The following is an 18,686-nucleotide window of genomic DNA, read 5'->3' as shown; positions in this document are numbered from 1 at the left end:
TTTTTTTTTCTATCAAGCACTTCAGTGCAGGGGTGGTTTTCTTAAGTTTCTATCTATCTGTAAATCCTAAAACCTTTGATTCTTTGTTCATGTTTGAATAGAGACTCTTAATAAAGAAAACAGGGCAAAAAATAAAGACTTAGAAGGTGAGGTCACAATTACTAACATATGCAAATAGGCAACCACTACAGAGATAAGAAAGAGAGACCAGGCATTGGATCAACCAGAGTCCTGAGGGTTTATTAATCTTTTTCAAATTATTTATACAATGAGACCTGGAGTAATAAAGAATATCTTTTCAACATATGTATTTTTCATGTTTATATGATTTCCCATTAAATCAAAGTGTTTATATATAATTTACCTGTTCATCTCCCATAATTATGGTTAGATCAAATTTACAAATGTAAAAGTATTGCTTAAAGCCGGCCACGGTGGCTCATGCTTGTAATCCCCACGCTTGGGAGGCTGAAAAGGGGGTTTCACACAGGTTTGAGGCCAGGCTCAGCTACTTAGTGAGGCTCTCAGCAACTTAGTGAGACCCTGTTTCCAAATTTAAAAATATAAAATAGGTCTTGGAGTATAGCCCAGGGGTATAAAGCCCCTGGGTTCCACCCCCAGTACCACCAAAAAAAAAAAAAAAATTATTGCTTAAAATAATATGCCCTTACTAATTGTAGTTATATACTTTATAAAATGCCAGTCACATTAACAACTGAAAGTGTTTCCTAGAGCCGTCCAATAATTATTAGAAATTTATAGATCATTTTCCATCGGTATAGACAGCTTCAGGGTATGATTATTTAAAACACTAAAATGAATCAATCAAATTACCCATGTGTGCACATATTTGTATATACATGCATGTCTTTGTTAAGAATAGATGAATAAAAGGTTAATGTTGTTTATCATGACATTAAGATCATTTTACAAATGACACTTAATGTTAATATTAATGATTTCATTATTAAAACTAAAAACCATAATTCTCATCTTAGAATCAGTGCTTCTGCTTATTTAAAAAACAAACAACAACAACAAAAAACACATGTCCACTGTGTTCTCAGACTCATTCTCACCTAGTGTCTGTATTATGGACTTCATGGCCACTTCATAGCCAATATCACCGAGGAAACAAGAAGCAAAACAAATGGCATGGTCATTACTTCATTCAATAATTATTTATTATAGAGGAGTGAAGATCAATGTGTGTTCTAGCTCTGTGCAGCTTACTTGAGGACCAGAGCAAGAAAGCCAATGAAATGAGTAAGACCATCAGCTGCAGGCTCATGTAGAGCTGGATTCAAAGCCAGACTCCTCTACTTGTTCCGTGATAGGGATCAGATTACTTAAAATTCTTAAAATTTTAGAAGCATCAGGTTACACTTAAGTACATGGGTTCAATCAGGTTGCCAACCTATCGGGTCCTGTGAGAATCAGGTAAGTCTATACATGTAGAAACATTAATGCGATAAGAAGCACAGATAGCAAGGGTGAGTGGTGAGAATAATGTCTCATTTACAGAAGAGAAATGACACCATGTTTACTCCTAACAAGGCTGATATATGGTTTCTTCATCTTCAAATTAATTAAAAAATAAAATGATTTTCTTTAATAAGTAGCAGTTAAGAAACAATATTTTAAAATGCTAACCACTTTTAAGTATCCTTGGTAAACCCTGACTACATTATTGTGAATTCAGATCAGCATCCATTCACTCCTGTTTCAGATAGATCTATAATGAAAAAATAAAATCAAATAAATTAAGTGGAAAGTTGACAGAAAAATAAGGCCCAATATTAAGCTACTTATTAAATAAATGTTATCCTTCCGTTTCCTTTTAAGGCTTTTTCTAAAAGTAAGGGAATTTTAAGGTTTAAATATTTATCAAATATAAACAAACTTCTTTTAATCAAACAGATGAGGTGCCAACATTAGTGTCAAAACATTGGCAATGAAGAAAGCATTGTGTTTGTTTTTTATCACAATGCCTATAATTTTAAATTTTTATAAGGCCAATTATCTTAAATATATTTAGTTGTTCTTAACTGAATCTTATAGCAGAAAATTAGCATAGAAAAATTAACTCAGCCCACTGCACTTATATATGAAGTATAAATTTATATATGAAAGAATATATAAGATGATAAAAATTTTAAAATTGAAATATATATTGAGCTATGGTAGCAATAATATTTTTGAAAGCAAATAAATGCAATTACACAATACCAGATAATCTACTACCGAATGTTCAAAATAACACTGTTAGGTTTAAAGAAATTTCATTTGGGTAGGAGAAAAGATATGGTTAAGATAACACAGTATCTTATATTAAAAACTTCAAGTTATCATTAACTTTCCATAAATGGCTAGACTATGGCCTAAATCCTTTCTGTCCCCTATGGACTAATGTTGGTATCAATATTAACTCAGATCCTTCTACATATAGCAGCTTATTTTTCCCTATTTCCTTTAGAACACACTGTGGGCTTTCTTTTCTTAACAGCCATACCCTGGAATGTGCTATAGTTGCCTCATACCATCCAGAGTCCCCTAACAGCATGAACCCTGGGCACTGAGCCATCTCCTGGGGAGGTGGACTTGGGAAGTTTGGCTCCTTGCTTCCTACTATCCACATTGCCCACCATTTTCTTCCTATTTATTTTATCAAAACTGATTCTATCACAAATTGTTCTACAAATAATGGTATTTTAGTTTGCACTTCAAAGTATACATAATATTCAAGTATTAAAGAAGTATTTATATATGCATACATATGACCATCAGTCATGCTGGCAAATATTATTACAAATAAAGACTAAGATAAAAATCCTATTATAATTATCCTTTCTGTTATATTTCATAAATCGACCATATTTTTTATCCAGAATTATTATTCATAAATATGTGATTTATTCATTGTCTATTTAGCTAAGCATATTTCTTTGTGTATTAAAAATATGGTTTTACATTTCAGTACCTTCTCTCTCCCTTCAGGGTAACTTTCCTGATTGATCTAAATCTCCAAACTTTAAACACTATTTGGGGAATTTGAAAACAAAAATACCATTTCCCTAATTCTAGTTTCCATTTTTGTTATTCTGAAGGACATATAAACCTTGTTCTGTTCGATTTTCTTAGTGATTTAGCTCATTTTAAGGTAGACACCAAGCAATGCCAATTAGCACCAGAGCAGTTCCTAACCATCAGCCATGATGATTGTCCTAAGCCACATTGAGGCAGGCTATTTATGAGATCAGTTGTACATGGGGAAAATTTAGTGGACATAGTTAGCAGAAGATTCTACTCTATGACTTGAGTCTCTCTTACCTTTACTGTGCTTCCCTGTGACATTTGTCAGTTTGTTGTTGTGGAAATAGTAGATACTATATTCTACATCACAATGTGAACAACAGAGTAGCACTTGAATTGACCATGCTTGTACATCAGAATATTTTGTGCAGCCTGTTAAACCTATGTATAGAGAGAGCATTAGATGATACATGATAAATGAAAATAGATGTAGGAAGAACAAATAAAGTTCTATTGGAGAACTGAAGCAGAAACACATTTTTACATTTCTTAATTATTTGGCTATTTCTTAAAAATAAAAATGTAAATATAATTTTATTATATTTGGAGGAATATATTCTCATACCCATCACAGCTCCACTCAGATTTGAATTTTTAAACAGATGTTCTCAATGGACACATAGTTTTTGTCATGTGCTATCTTATGAGCTACACCTGAATTATTTTACTTGCTTTCATATTTATTGAGCTTTGTAAGGTGATGCCCATGAAAGGTGAGGAGTCTAAAAGACACAGAAGGTAAAAAATTAACCCAAATACACAGTTTCAATAAGACCATGAAATGAACTCAACCTGGTAGCCTACGACATCACTCACACTTTTAATTACTAAAGCATAATTTGAAATCCTCTTTGAAAATGCAAAACCATGAAACAGATAGCTCACCATGTATCCGTTTTCATAAAATTCTTGTTATCTCTGTCTGCTCTTCTGGAGAAAAGTCTATTCAGTGGCAATCAAAATGTGATGTTTATTGCCAATTTTCCCTTTTACATCTAAGAGAGGGGAGGAGTTTCTTTAGCAGTCAGAGTGCAGAATGTTCCTACTTTTTCTCAACTGTTACCCACCATGGTCTCAGGATAAAAGGAAAATAGAGAAGTACTATTTTTCTTTTGATTTCCAACTGGAATTTAAATAACCTTCTCAGAGAGGACATGAACCCGTAGAATTACATTTGTTCTCCTGGGGCTTGGAAATTTGCCAATAGCTTGATTGTCCAAGACTCAACTTTATGTGGGTTTTCACTTGTAGAGAAAGTTTTTACCTGCTTCTATGTGTTTCAGTGTTGTAAACTTATGGTCTTGATGACTCTGTTGCAGCCATTAATGTCCCTGAAGAAAGGGTAGGTGATTTCTAGCTTCCAACAAGGTCAGCTACAGCCAGTAAATTTCCCTAGGTAATTTTGCTGGCACTTTGAATATTTACAGTGGTCTTGATGAGACTACTTTTAGCCACTCAAGTCACTGCAGTAAAATTCTGTAGTTTTTTAGTCCAGAGGAGTTTAGCTGGCACATTAGGAGTTCACCTAGTAGTTTGCCTAGACAATCTGGAGATCCAAGGTCTTGAGATATCTGAGCATGGACAGAAGAATATGATTGCTTTTTCATGTGGATTCTCTGCAATCACTGAATCAACAGGATTTAGCTTCTTCTTGATGGATTTCATGGGATTTTGTCATATCCTATCTCAACTCTCAGCTTACCAGATTTCACTGCAGATTCTTAATTGACAAGAGTTGATTAATTGAATTCTTTCCCAGTCACACTGCCTTGATTTCTGCCACTTCCAAAACAGTTTTCTTAATTTTTTTGCATATCTATTCCCTAGAACCACTCACTTCTGCTTTGCAATATAATTTTCCAAAATAGTCTCTAATGATGCTGAGTTCAGTCGTGTCTTTTGCAATATTCTCTTTTTCATCTCTAATTTTATCAATGTAAGTTCTCTGTCTCTTGCTTTCTCATTTTGCTTAGTTTTGCAAAGGTTTATTAGTCTGATTTAACTTTACAGAGAATCAACGAACCAATTTTTGGTTTCATTGACCCAATGTATTTTTTTCACTGTATACTTTTTGAATTTTAACAAAGATTCTAATTTCTTTCTTTCTATTGGTTTTCAGATGTTTTTCTTCTTTTTTAAGCCCTTTGAATATATTATTAGATTATTTACTTCATATATATATATATATATATATAGTTTTTGGGGGGGTCTGGGGATGGAGCCCAAGGGCATTCAATCTCCGAGCTACAGCCCCTGCCCTATTTTTATTCTTTATTTTGAAACCGGGTCTCGCTGAGTTGCAGAGGGCCTCACTAAGTAGCTGAGGCTGTCCACGAACCGCGACTCTCAGGTCTCAGCCTCCCAAATGCTGGAATTAAAAACGTGAGCCACCACGCCCAGCTATTTCTGTTTTTTTACTGTAAGCAACTCGTAACTACAAATTTTCCTCTCAGAACTGTCTTTGCTATATAATACATATTCTAAAAAATATTGTTTTCATTTACATAGCTTCTTGGGATCAGTTCAATTAATTTCCTTCTGTTCTTCAATTACTGACCATTCAAATGACTATTGTTCAGTATCCATGTGTTTGTATAGTTTTTGTAGTTGATTTCTAATTTTATTCTAATATGATCTGATAAGACACAAGAGATTATTCCAAATATGTTTTGCAATTTCTATGATTTACTTTATGGCCTGAAATGTAATATATTGTAGAGAAAATTCCATGAGTTGGTTAAAAAGAATGTATATTCTGATCTTTTTGGATATAATATTCAGTTTACATTCTTTAAGTGATTTTTATCCAAAGTATAATTAAATTCTTTCATGTGTTTCTTGATGCTTTTTATCTGGATGATCTATCAATTAATGAGAGTCAGATATTGAAGTAAAGCCCTGTATGAATAAGATTTGTTTCTATGACCAAATAAGTTTAAAGGAGAAAAGTTTCATTTTTCCTCCTAGTTTCAGAGGTTTCATTTCTGGTTTGCTGGCTCCCTTGTTTCTGAAACTGTGGCTAGGCAGCACATCATGGAGAAAGGGCAGAACAGAACAGAGCAGAGCTGCTCATATCATGGTATCTGGGAAGTAGGAGAGAAAGACAGAAGGACGGGGTCAGGGACAAATAAATAAACCATTTATGGGCATGTCCCCAGTGGCCCACCTCTTTCAATAAGTCCCTGCTTTCCAGATTATCTCCATCTGTGGACAGCACCACGATTGGAAGTCACACTTTCAGCCTAGGGCCTTTGGAGGCTATATCCAAACCATAACATCCAAACCATAGCATAACATAAATTATCCCATGCTTTCCTGACTATTAGCATTTCTAAAGGAAAGTCTGATGTTATTTTAATAAATTTGACTTTAGGTCCGGGCCCCCGGGCCCGACCCTGGGCGGGAGGGCAGGCACTGGCGGGGCGCCCCTAGGCGACCCCCCTCTCCACCCGGAAGGACCCTGTGGTCCGGGCCCCTGGGCCCCGACCCTGGGTGGGTGGGCAGCACTGGCGGGGCGCCCCTAGGCGACCCCCCTCTCCACCCGGAAGGACCCTGTAAAAAAGGAAAAGAAAAAGAAAAAAGGAAAATATTGGAGAGGGGTCAAGGAGATAGAGGATGCCAGGATACTGGAGATGCAGACAAAACTTATCCAAATGAACTGGAATGATTGGAAAAATTCCCCGCTAAGGAGGACTGTTTCTTCTCTACACTGTTTAGAATCTTGGACATCACCTGTAAGGAGAGAGACTTTAGTGGAGACCAAGGAGAAAGGCGGTGCTGAAAGCGGTCTCCGCGTTGGCGGTGGAGACTGGTATTCAGGAGGAGCAAAAATCAGAGCCTACCAACCTTATTTTTTTTTTTTTTTGAGAAATTACATCAAAGGTTGAATGTTACCATTGCGCATGCTTAGGAAGACTGGACAACATTCAGAGTTGAAAAAGATCTTAGGAAAGATTTGAAATGGTGGAGGCAGTGGCAATGGCAGTGGCCAGTACTCGGGGGGGGGGGGGGAGAATTCTGATGCATTACACCTGGAACCTTTGAAGTAATGACCCCAGAGGCAGAATGCTACCACCACCACAAACCTTTGAGAACGTGGGACAAATAGTTGGGCGAAGAAGGTGCTTGGATTAGAGCCTGCCGAGGGTTAAGGCCGATGATGGACACAGCAGAGCTGGGATCGGAGCCTGCCGTGAGGGAAAGCCAGTGCTGGGGCCTCCGAGGCCGGGATCAGAGCCTGCTGAGGAGTTAGGCCGGTGCTGGGGCCACTGGCTGGCATCGGAGCCTTCCATGAGGCAAGGCAGCTATTGAGGCCTCTGAGGCCGGGATGGGAGCCTGCTAAGGGTTTAGGCCGGTGCTAGGGCCAGCAAGGCCAGGATCGGAGCCTGCCAAGAGGCAGGGCCGGTGCTGGGGCCTCCGAGGCCGGGATCAGAGCCTGCCGAGGGGTTAGGCAGGTGCTGGGGCCAACGGCCGGCATCAGAGCCTTCCGTGAGGCAAGGCCATTATTGAGGCCTCAGAGGCCAGGATCGGATCCTGCTGAGGGGTTAGGCCGGTGCCAGGCCCACTGGCCGGCATTGGAGCTTTCCGTGAGGCAAGGCCGCTATTGAGGCCTCTGAGGCCAGGATCGGAGCCTGCCGAGGGGTTAGGCCAGTACTGGGGCCAGCGAGGCTGGGATCAGAGCCTGCCATGAGGCAAGGCCAGTGCTGGGGCCTCCGAGGCCAGGATCAGAGCCTGCCGAGGGATTAGGCCAGAGCTGAGGCCAACGGCCGGCATCGGAGCCTTCCGTGAGGCAAGGCCATCATTGAGGCCTCCGAGGCAGGGATTGGAGCCTGCCGAGAGGTTAGGCTGGTGCTGGGGCCAGCGAGGCCGGGATCGGAGCCTGCCAAGAGGCAAGGCCGGTGCTGGGGCCTCCGAGGCCAGGATCAGAGCCTGCTGAGGGGTTAGGCCAGTGCCGGGACCACTGGCCGGCATCAGAGCCTTCCGTGAGGCAAGGCCGCTATTGAGGCCTCTGAGGCCTGGATGAGAGCCTGCTGAGGTGATAGGCCGGTGCTAGGGCCAGTGAGGCCGGGATCAGAGCCTGCCAAGAGGCAAGACCGGTGCTGGGGCCTCCGAGGCCGGCATTGGAGCCTGCCGAGGGGTTAGGCTGGTGCCAGGGCCAGTGAGACCAGGATCAGAGCATACCATGAGGCAGGGCCGTTGCTGGGGCCTCCGAGGCCGGGACCAGAGCCTGCCGAGGGGTCAGGCCAGTGCTGGAGCCAGCGAGGGCGAGATCAAAGCCTGCCGTGAGACAAGGCCAGTGCTGGGGCCTCCGAGGCCGGGATCAGAGCCTGCTGAGGGGTTAGTCCAGTGCCGGGCCCACTGGCCGGCATTGGAGCCTTCCATGAGGCAAGGCCGCTATTAAGGCCTCTGAGGCCGGGATCGGAGCCTGCCAAGGGGTTAGGCCAGTACTGGGGCCAGCGAGGCCAAGATCAGAGCCTGCCATGAGGCAGGGCCAGTGCTGGGGCCTCCGAGCCTGGGATCGGAGCCTGCCAAGGGATTAGGCCAGTGCTGAGGCCAACGGCCAGCATCGGAGCCTTCTGTGAGGCAAGGCCGTCGTTGAGGCCTCCGAGGCCGGGATTGGAGCCTGCCGAGAGGTTTGGCTGGTGCTGGGGCCAGCAAGACTGGGATCGGAGCCTGCCAAGAGGCAAGGCCGGTGCTGGGGCCTCCGAGGCCGGGATCAGAGCCTGCTGAGGGGTTAGGCCGGTGCCAGGGCCACTGGCCGGCATCGGAGCCTTCCATGAGGCAAGGCAGCTATTGAGGCCTCTGAGGCTGGGATGGGAGCCTGCTAAGGGGTTAGGCCGGTGCTAGGGCCAGCGATGCCGGGATCAGAGCCTGCCAAGAGATAAGGCCGGTGCTGGGGCCTCTGAGGCCAGGATCAGAGCCTGCCGAGGGTTTAGGCCAGTGCCGGGGCCAGTGTGGCTGGGATCGGAGCCTGCCGTGAGGCAAGGCCGGTGCTGGGGCCTCCGAGGCCGGGATAGGAGCCTGCCGAGGGGTTAGGCAGGTGCTGGGGCCAACGGCCAGCATCAGAGCCTTTCATGAGGCAAGGCCGTCGTTGTGGCCTCCGAGGCCGAGATCGGAGTCTGCCGAGATCGGAGCCTGCCGAGGGGTTAGACCTGTGCTGGGGCCAGCGAGGCTGGGATTGGAGTCTGCCGCGAGGCAAGGCCGGTGCTGGGGCCTCTGAGGCCGGGATCAGAGCCTGCTGAGGGGTTAGGCCAGTGCCGGGACCACTGGCTGGCATCGGAGGCTTCCGTGAGGCAAGCCCGCTATTGAGGCCTCTGAGGCCAGGATGGGAGCCTGCTGAAGTGTTAGGCCGGTGCTAGGGCCAGCGAGGCCGGGATCGGAGCCTGCCGAGGGGTTAGGCCGGTGCTGGGACCAAAGGCTGGCATCGGAGCCTTCCATGAGGCAAGGACATTATTGAGGCCTCCAAGGCCGGGATCGGAGCCTGCCGAGGGGTTAGGCCGGTGCGGGGACTAGTGAGGCCAGGATCGGAGCCCACCGCAAGGCAGGGCTGGTGCTGGGGCCTCCGAGGCTGGGATCAGAGCCTGCTGAGGGGTTCGGCCGGTGCCGGGGCCACTGGCCGGCATTGGAGCCTTCTGTGAGGCAAGGCCGCTATTGAGGCCTCTGAGGCCAGGATCGGAGCCTGCCGCAGGGTTAGGCCAGTGCTGGGGCCAGCGAGGCTGGGATCGGAGCCTTCCGTGAGGCAAGGCCAGTGCTGGGGCCTCCGAGGCCGGGATCGGAGCCTGGGAAGGGTTTAAGCCGGTGCTGGTGCCTCTACTGAGGCCTCCGATGCCTGGTTCGGAGCCTGCCGAGGGGTTAGGCCGGATCCGGGGCCATCAGCTAACATCGGAGCCTGCTGTGAGGAAGGCCGGAGCTGGGGCCTCTGAGGCCGGGATCAGAGCCTGCTGAGGGGTTAGGCCGGTGTCGGGGCCAGTGAGGCCAGAACCGGGGCATCCCATGAGGCAAGGCCGCTGCTTGAGCCAGTGAGGTCTGGATCAGTCCACTGGGTAGCCAGGCCACAACTGGGGCCGTCAAGAGTGGGATCTGTATTTGCAACACAGCATGCACAGAGAAATATCGCAGAAAATTAAAACCAGATGCTTTTCCTAATCAGCAATAACTATGAAGAAAGGTGCAACAGGAAGTGGTCAAGGTATAGAAAGGGCCCTATAGTGAAGCAATTAAGGTGACCAATCAGAGGGTATGGAATAGGGGAGGATGGAGCCTCTTTAAAAAGCAGGAGGTACATAAACATATGTATCAAAGTTAATCACCAAACAAGCATGGGATCGAGGGAGGGGGAGGGAATGGGATGTGGACTGGATGAGGGCTAATTGGATGATGTGTGCTTGTATATCCTCTCAAGTCTTGTATTCCAATGTGATGTATGATTACAATGCACCAATAAAAATAAAAAAAAGAAAAGAAACAGAAAAAAAGGAGAAGAAGAAGAAGAAGAAGAAGAAGAAGAAGAAGAAGAAGAAGAAGAAGAAGAAGAAGAAGAAGAAGAAGAAGGGGGAGGAGGAGGAGGAGGAGGAGGAGGAGGAGGAGGAGGAGGAGGAGGAGGAGGAGGAGAAGCCAGAGACTTCTTTGGGGGAAAAGAGACAGATATCCAAGTTTCTTTTCTGGTTTTATCTCTTGGCAATTCTAAATGCTTTTAGTACCTGAAAACCCATCCTAATCTAAAGATTAGGAATTTTCTATTTTTTTCATTATTTATAATCCTATTATTGGTGGATTATAGTCTTAATACAATTTAATACATCATAATAGAGATCACAGTGATAATGACATACACGCACAAAGCACTGGGTGGGCTTTTCCACAGTTCTCTTCCCATTCTGCTCCTTCTTCATACAGGGTGTCGAGACTGACATTGGTGTTCTCATACATGCACATGACATCAATGGAAGTGTTTTCTACATAGATCCTCCCTGTCTTCCTTCTTTTCCTAGACCGCCCACTAGAGTTTCTCCTCCATTATCTGAAGGCTGTCTGCTATCATGATTAATCCCCAGCCTCCACTCTAGGAGTCTATTGGTTGACTTTTTGGGTCTACTAAATATAGAGTCATGTCATCTGAAAATAAAAATAATTTCAGTTCTTATTTTTGTATTTGAATTCCTTTGATGTTCTTCTCTTATCTTGTGACTTGATAGGGGGCATCCTTATCTTCTTCCTGATTTTAAAGAGAATTCCCACACTTTCTTTCATTCCATATAATTTTGACTCTGGTTTTATTATGTATCGCCATAATGATGTTGAGGTAAGTTCCTTTTATTCCACTTTTCTGCAGTGTTTTAAATATGAATGGCTGTTGGATTTTGAAAAATGCTTTTTCAGCATCTATTAAGATAATCATGTAACTTTTGTTCTTTTTCTATTTACTTGGTGAATGACATGTATTTATTTGCATATGTTGAACCAGCCTTGTATCCCTGGAATGAAACCAACATGGTCATGCTGCCCAATTTTGTAGATATGATTTAGAATCTATATCATTGGTATTGTGTCTAGAATTTTTACATCTATGTTCACCAATAATATTGATCCTATCATTAGGGATCTTTATTTGGTTTTAGGTATTAAGATAATACTGTCTCACATAAGAAGTTTGAATGGATTCCATCTTTTGATTTTATGCAATAACTTCTGAGGTGCTGAATTTAGTCTTTCTGTAAAGATTTTGGAGAATTCAGCTGAAAATTCCTCTGGACCTGAACTTTTCTTTGATGGAAGGCCCTACATAGTTGTTTTTGTCGTTTTACTCAATATATCATTTTACTCAATATTGGGCTACACTCCCAGACCTATTTTTACATTTTTATTTGGAAACAGGGTCTCCTAAGCCAGTGCACGTGGCTGGCTTTGAACCTGCGTGATCCTCCTGTCTCTGCCTCCCAAGTGCAGGGATTACAAGCGTGCTCCACCACGCCCGGCTCTAGATGTCATTTTGACTATTAGGTGGTGTGGAGAAGTTCTTCCTTTGTCTTTTCTTGTTGGTGATCTTAATTTCTTCTGTACATGGATGTTCAACTCTTTTTCTACTTTTGGGTAATTCTGATATTATTTCTCTGAAGAGGTTTCTAATATTTTGGTTTGTGCTTCTAAACTTTTTTAGTGCCTATTATCCATCAGTTAGGTCATTTCATACATCCCATATTTCTTAGATGATCTAGTCATGTTGTTATATTCTTTTCTCTATATTGATGACAGTGTGGTCAATTGTGAATGAGCGGTCTTCCAAGGGTGAGGTTATATTTTTCATGTGGTCTAGCCTTCTATATGTGGTTTCTATTGGGGTTTATAATCCATTTATTGACTTCTTCATTTTATTCATAGTCTCATATTTGGTTCTTACTTAGACCTCAATTTGTCTATTCATATGTTTTTTCCAGTACATTTTCTCTAATTTTATTTCTAAGGCCTTTGATCACATTGAAAATCAAAATCATGAATTGTCTTTTGTCATTTTTTGCAGCTCAGTATCTCACTTGTTGGTTATCACACTTGTTTCCTCTTTGGTCTTCATTCTCATATTTTCAGAGTTCTCAGGTTTGTATTTTTGTAATCTTGGCACTCTCTTTCTTCTTGTGTGACAGTCCTATGTCTATTTGTTATCTCTTTATCACAGTGCATTTGTTGGATTATATATTTGTCTCAATTACTTTGTCTCACATAATAAGATTTTTGGGTTTGTTCTCCAGAACATCTTTTTAAAAATATGGTTCTTAGTGCAGTCAAACAGGAGTCTTTGATTGGCTATAGGCAACTGTGCTCTCCAGGCCTAAATTCAGCAGGGCCAGAGATTATGAAATTCCAATCAGAACCTTTGGTCTGCTAGTTGGAACTTAATGCCCCACAGACAGCACAGCTGCTTTGCTGGTTGAGAGTCCATAAAACCCTGCACAGCACTGATCTTTGTCCTCTGTTGATACTGGGCCTAAGCTCAACAGGGCCAAAGATTGCTATGTTCTGAACTTGTAGCCCAGATGGCTGATCTTTGATGGTCCAAGAGCACTACAGGTGATCTATTTGTTTCATTCACAAAAGACCCTATGAATCACTGTGCATGCCAAGCATAAACTCTGCTAGCAGGAGAATGTTGCGTTCCCAGGCTATAGCTGCAATCATGGGACCTCTGTTGGCCCCTGGTCTCCCTGCTTTCATGGCCCAAGCTCTGGCAAGAAGAAATGGTATCATTCTTAGCATGGTGTTTGGGTAGCTCACTCATTTAGCCACAGTGACACTACTGCTGCTCTGAGCAGCTGTGATCATATGAGACCCTGTTGGCCTCTAGCCTTAGTGCTTGTGGCACCCAGATGCTGCCAGGTACATGTTTATAGCCTTCTATGCCTGGAGCAGAATTTCCTGAGTTACTCCCTCCCCCTGACACTACTTCTGGTGGTCCAATGGTGATTGCTGAAGACTCTTCAGGGGTGCAACAAATCGCTGACCTTAACCATGTGTTCCTAGGGACTGTCTACTAATTTATGTTTCTGTTGTGTCTGACTGTATCCATTATGCTCACTTCTGCAGAGAATATTTTCCAGTTCACAGAGTACTCCGTGGGCCTATTTTTTGCAATGCAAATTCCTGTAGCTGCAGAGGCTTTCACTAGGATGTTTTGTAAGCTCATGGTCTTGATGAGTGCCACTGGAGCTCCTATAGGAAGGGATGAATTTAACTGCAGCCACAGGAAGTCTTTAGGAAGTTTTTTAGAAAGTTTTGTTCACTGGTCTATATATTCACAATGATCTTAACAAAGTGGAATGTAGCCACCAGGATTCTATATCCTAAAACTTTTTTTCAAATTCTGTTCCATCCTTATTTCATGCCATTCCTAATCATCCTACCCCAAGGAATTGTCAAATTGATACTTCAAACACAAACGAGGAATTTGGACTCATGTTTCCCCTAAGAATTTATTATTCTTAACTCTTAACAACACTTAATTTTTTTTCAAATGGTGATGATTCTTTACAGCATCTCAGAGGCATGCAATGGAAACTCATTTGCCTACCAAACCCATTTCTCAGGTTTTTGGAAAGATCCCTTTGATGGGAAATGGAAAAGTCCCTCTCCATTAATTACTTTTGTCAGAGGATATGCTTGTGTAAAAAATAATATTTGTGCTTGGATTCCAGAAAGAAATGTCAGACTATATCAAACAGAAAACTCAGGAGGTAACCAAAGGAATCAGAAGGCTGAAGTTAAGGCACCAGTCACTCAAGAGGTGATGCTGAGGATGATTTTCACTCGCCTGATCTCTTGTGGGCAGATCAATACCAGAACTTTGAGAACTGAATCAGAAGTGAATATATTGGAACAAATTAAATATCATGTAAAAATTGTGCCTTACAAGGATAATAAGAGAATGGTCTCATGTTAGAAATCATGTATTGAGATTCCATCCTTTTCACAATGCTTCATTAGATGTACTAAAATTAAAACCTCAAGTTCTGATAACACTCCAGGTTTTACAAATAATGAAATGTGGAAGCCTGGATGATGGTATTTCTAATCTTAATCCTTTTAAGTATTTTTCTGCTCATGTATAGGGGCTGCTTGGTTTAAGTGTTCTGGTTGAAATATTGTTATTCTTTGTGCAGTCTGCATAATCAGATGAAAACAAAGTTTTATAAATGAGAAGTTCCAAAACTTATATTGCTGGTCTTGCCTTCTAAACAGAAGGAAAGAAAATATTGAGAGCCATCTTAGATCTGCACACTGAGATTATCTCGGACCAGCTCCAGCTGATTACATACTACTGGCTGGGTGAGATAAGTCTGCTTTCAGACAAGTTCCAAAAGACCTGATGTAAATGAGAGTGCAGTCTTTGATGTCTTCTCCAACAGTAATGTTTAACCTTTCTTAACCCTAAGTTTTTCATGACTTCTTTAGCTTGTCCTGTAAAAATTTTATAGTTTCTGTGTTTCCTAAACTTTTATGATGACTTACTTAAAGTTTCTATAAAACTAAAGTATAGGCTGTATGACTTCAGAGAAGAAAAAGTTGCCTTATTTCTCTTGAACCACCCTGCATATTACAAATAATAAATATAATTTTCTCCAAGTTACTATATCTGACTCTGAGTCATTTTATATGAGGGACTTCTTATCAGCAACAGCATACACAACATATGGCAAATTATTTTTTCATTCTTCTTTATTAGAATCTAAGCAAGCATACATTTGAATTCCTTTTAATTTACATGTTACTCAATTACTTATTACCAACTAATGGTAGATGCCTCATATAAAAATTAAAACATCATTACTTATCTATAAATAATGCCAATTCATTAGAATAATATTACCTCTTAATAGATAATATTGACCCCATAAATTATGCCTAAGACAATTTAATAGTTTTTCACTTTATATAATTTTTATAAGTCTAATGTGACGGCTTGCTCAGTTATGGGCACAATAAATCCAGGCACTGAGTCCGCTCAGAACCGAGATTCTCTGAAAGGTGGGCAAAGGCTTCGGTTATAGTTCTGCAGCCACTTATCTGCAGCGATTTTTCCCTGTTTATGAAATAAACTCCTCTAAGTTCCTGTTCACATCGCTAAAAGTGGAGATTCCTCTCCGGGAAAAATCTAAAATGACTGACACAGACACCTGCCTCTTGTGCAGCTGACAAAGTTTTTATTTTCATAACTCGTACTTATACCCTTATCCCCAGTGTAAACACCAAAGGACAATAGTGAGGCATTGAGTGTAAACAAGATAAACAGGATTAAAGAAGATCCATGGTGTCACAGTTTAAGATTCGTCTGGGACTGGGCAATTACAGTCAGCCCCCTTGGCTTTTTGTGATTTAGATCAGGTTTCTGGCCTCACAGGTGAACCCTAGGGGGCAAGGTCCAGAGTCCGGAAAGGCGGGGGGGGGGGGGCGGGGGCCCGAGGGGGGGTCACACCCAAAGTCCGTTTTGGAGAAATTCAGTCTTCTAGATCTCCTTTAATCCTTTCGGAGTCTTTTGTCCCTAGGTATTAGTCCATGCCCTCCTCTGCCTATCAAGAGCCATAGGGCTGCGATGAGGATTCGTCCAGTCCTGTCTGCTCCATTATCCCCTATAAGGCAATACTTATATTACAGTTAATACACAGGGCAAAAACATTATAACACAGGTGATTGGATTTCTATAATTGTTCTTTAATGCATAATATTGAAGCAGACTTTTGGGTTTTTTACTGTCCTGCTGCTGAGTCACAAAGGGTAGGATTTTGTTAAGTCAAGGCTAAAAAAGAGCTTATTAGCATCTCTTAAGAGGGAAGCAAATGGCCCAGATTTTACATTTCTTTGGGAAATGGAGCAAAAGGTATAAATATGTTTTTGCAGCCTCCCCTGCTGGCAGAGAGGTGCTGGGAGCTAATCTTTAGATCAAAGTATCTGCTGTGGCAGAAAGGCCGAGAAGAATTTTGCAGCCCCTGAATTCTGACTGCCCTTTATTAAAGCTGGAACAATACAGAGAAAGTCTGAGGGCTCAGCCATTTTATTAGAAAATTTATCTTTCATGGACTCAACTTCTTCCACAGCCCTAATTCTTGGGATCCCGTTTTACATCATTGGAGCTTAGTAGTATAGAATTCTAAGAGCAGGGAGTATTTTTGCCAGAGATGATGCTTCCTCCTCGGGGCTTGCTCCTGTGAAGTTTTTTGCTGATAATACAAGTTTTTCTCATGCACATATATGCCGAGAAAGGGTGGTGGCAGTCTAATATTTTATTTTCATTTTACCACCAACAATCTCCTCCACACTTTTCTCACAGAATTTTTTACTTCTTTATTTCTAAAAGAATAAATAAAAGGATTGAGCAATGGAGTTAGGACGGTATAAAATATTTCCACCATTTTGTCAATGGGTAAAGTAAATGGAGGTCTTGCATTTATAAATATGCATGGGACAAAAAACAAAACCACAACAGCAATGTGGGATCCACAGGTGGAGAGAGCTTTCTGCCTACCTTCAGAACTCTGGGTTCTCAAAGAAAACAAGATGACACCATACGAAACAAGCAGCATTAAGAATATTATGATGCACATAAACCCACTAGTGCCTACAGCAAAAATCCCAAGGATATGAGTGTCTGTGCAGGCAAGCTCCAATAATGGGTACAAGTCACACAAGAAATGATCGATAACATTGGGACCACAGAATGGAAGCTGAAAAACCAAAATAATTATTAAGATGGAATGCAAAAATCCCCCTGCCCAGGCCACCCCCACCAGAATGCCACAGAGATTCAGGTTCATGATGGAAGAGTAGTGCAAAGGCTTGCAGATAGCCACGTAGCGATCATAGGCCATGGCTGTGAGGAGAATCACCTCTGTACCCCCAAAGAAGTGCTCAGCAAAAAGCTGCATCATGCAGCATTCAAAGGAAGTGGTTCTCCTTTCATAGAGCAAGTCCACAATCATCTTTGGTGTAACAGAAGAAGAGAAACACAGCTCCAGAAGGGACAGGAAGGCCAAGAATAAGTACATAGGGGAGCCCAGCAGAGCAGGGCTACAGACGATGGCCACTATGATGAGCACGTTGCCCCCAAAAGTCACAATATAGATCAATAAGCATATGATACCCACAGTTTTCTGGACAGCTGGATTCTGTGAAAGTCCCAGGAGGATGAATTCAGTTATGAAGCTTTGGTTTTGCATGACTTCTGAAGAAAAGATGAACGTTCAATAGTGATTATATAAATACATAATTCTGATTTCAGAAAGATTTATTTTAAACCAGTGAATTGTCTTAGAGTTTATAATATAAATAGTTCAAATATGTAAAATTATCTTCAGTGTTTCTTTTATCATCAAGAATACAAGCATATATTTATTGAGGTATGATTTGGAGACCAGACATAATTGAGATGGACATAAATTATTGATTACTCTCAAATTACTAGAACTTTTGTAAAGGAAAATGGAAGCACACTCAGATAGTAGATTATGTTAACAGATTTTTAAAATTTCTTAGTGACTTCCTTCAGTGAATCACCAAGAAACAGTCTGAAGCCTCATCCATGTTATGAAGAAATGAAACTTGTAATTGTACTAGTCAAGCCTGCCATTATAATGGAAGGAGGCAGGGTGACTGGTAAGTCATCTTTTAATTGAAGACTTTTAAACCTACAAATAGAAGAAAAAAGAGCATGCATTTTACAGAGATCTTAAAACTCATGGCTACTCCTCAAAAGTTTCTTTAAAATCAAAATAAAACTGGGCCTTTTGGTGATTTCTTTGTTTATAAAATACAAAGGTCTATTTTTAAAAAAGCAATTGATAGACATCACAAGTATGCATTCTTTTTCATGCTTTAACCCATTATTTAGAAATAAGAACAGAATTTTATAAGAGTTATAATGTGTATCTCTGAATATTTTAATACTAAGAGAAAGTGATCACATAGGACACACTACCTATGGAACAATCGAGGTCTTACTTTCCCTATTTTATTGATAGGAAATTCATGCTTCAAACAACAGATACTTGATTTGTGATCATACATACAGCATCCGTCTCTACATCCAAGTCTTTTCCACCAGATCAATGGGA

The 18,686-nt window shown here is 41.8% G+C and overlaps 1 protein-coding gene across 1 annotated transcript; it reads right to left on the bottom strand.

Annotated features, from left to right (window-relative positions):
* Positions 1-16,865: 16,865 nt before the first annotated feature.
* Positions 16,866-17,792, bottom strand: LOC308259723 (olfactory receptor 4C15-like; the record flags this gene model as incomplete). Its single annotated transcript, XM_080690946.1, has 1 exon — positions 16,866-17,792. One exon carries the CDS (start codon positions 17,790-17,792, stop codon positions 16,866-16,868), a length of 927 nt encoding a protein of 308 aa, XP_080547072.1.
* Between the last annotated feature and the right edge of the window lie 894 nt (positions 17,793-18,686).

The sequence above is a fragment of the Muscardinus avellanarius genome (assembly GCF_963383645.1).
Source record: "Muscardinus avellanarius genome assembly, chromosome: 1".
Lineage (NCBI taxonomy): Eukaryota > Metazoa > Chordata > Mammalia > Rodentia > Gliridae > Muscardinus > Muscardinus avellanarius.
The sequence above is the reverse complement of the archived record's forward strand: the minus strand, read 5'-3'. Positions and strand labels throughout refer to the sequence as shown.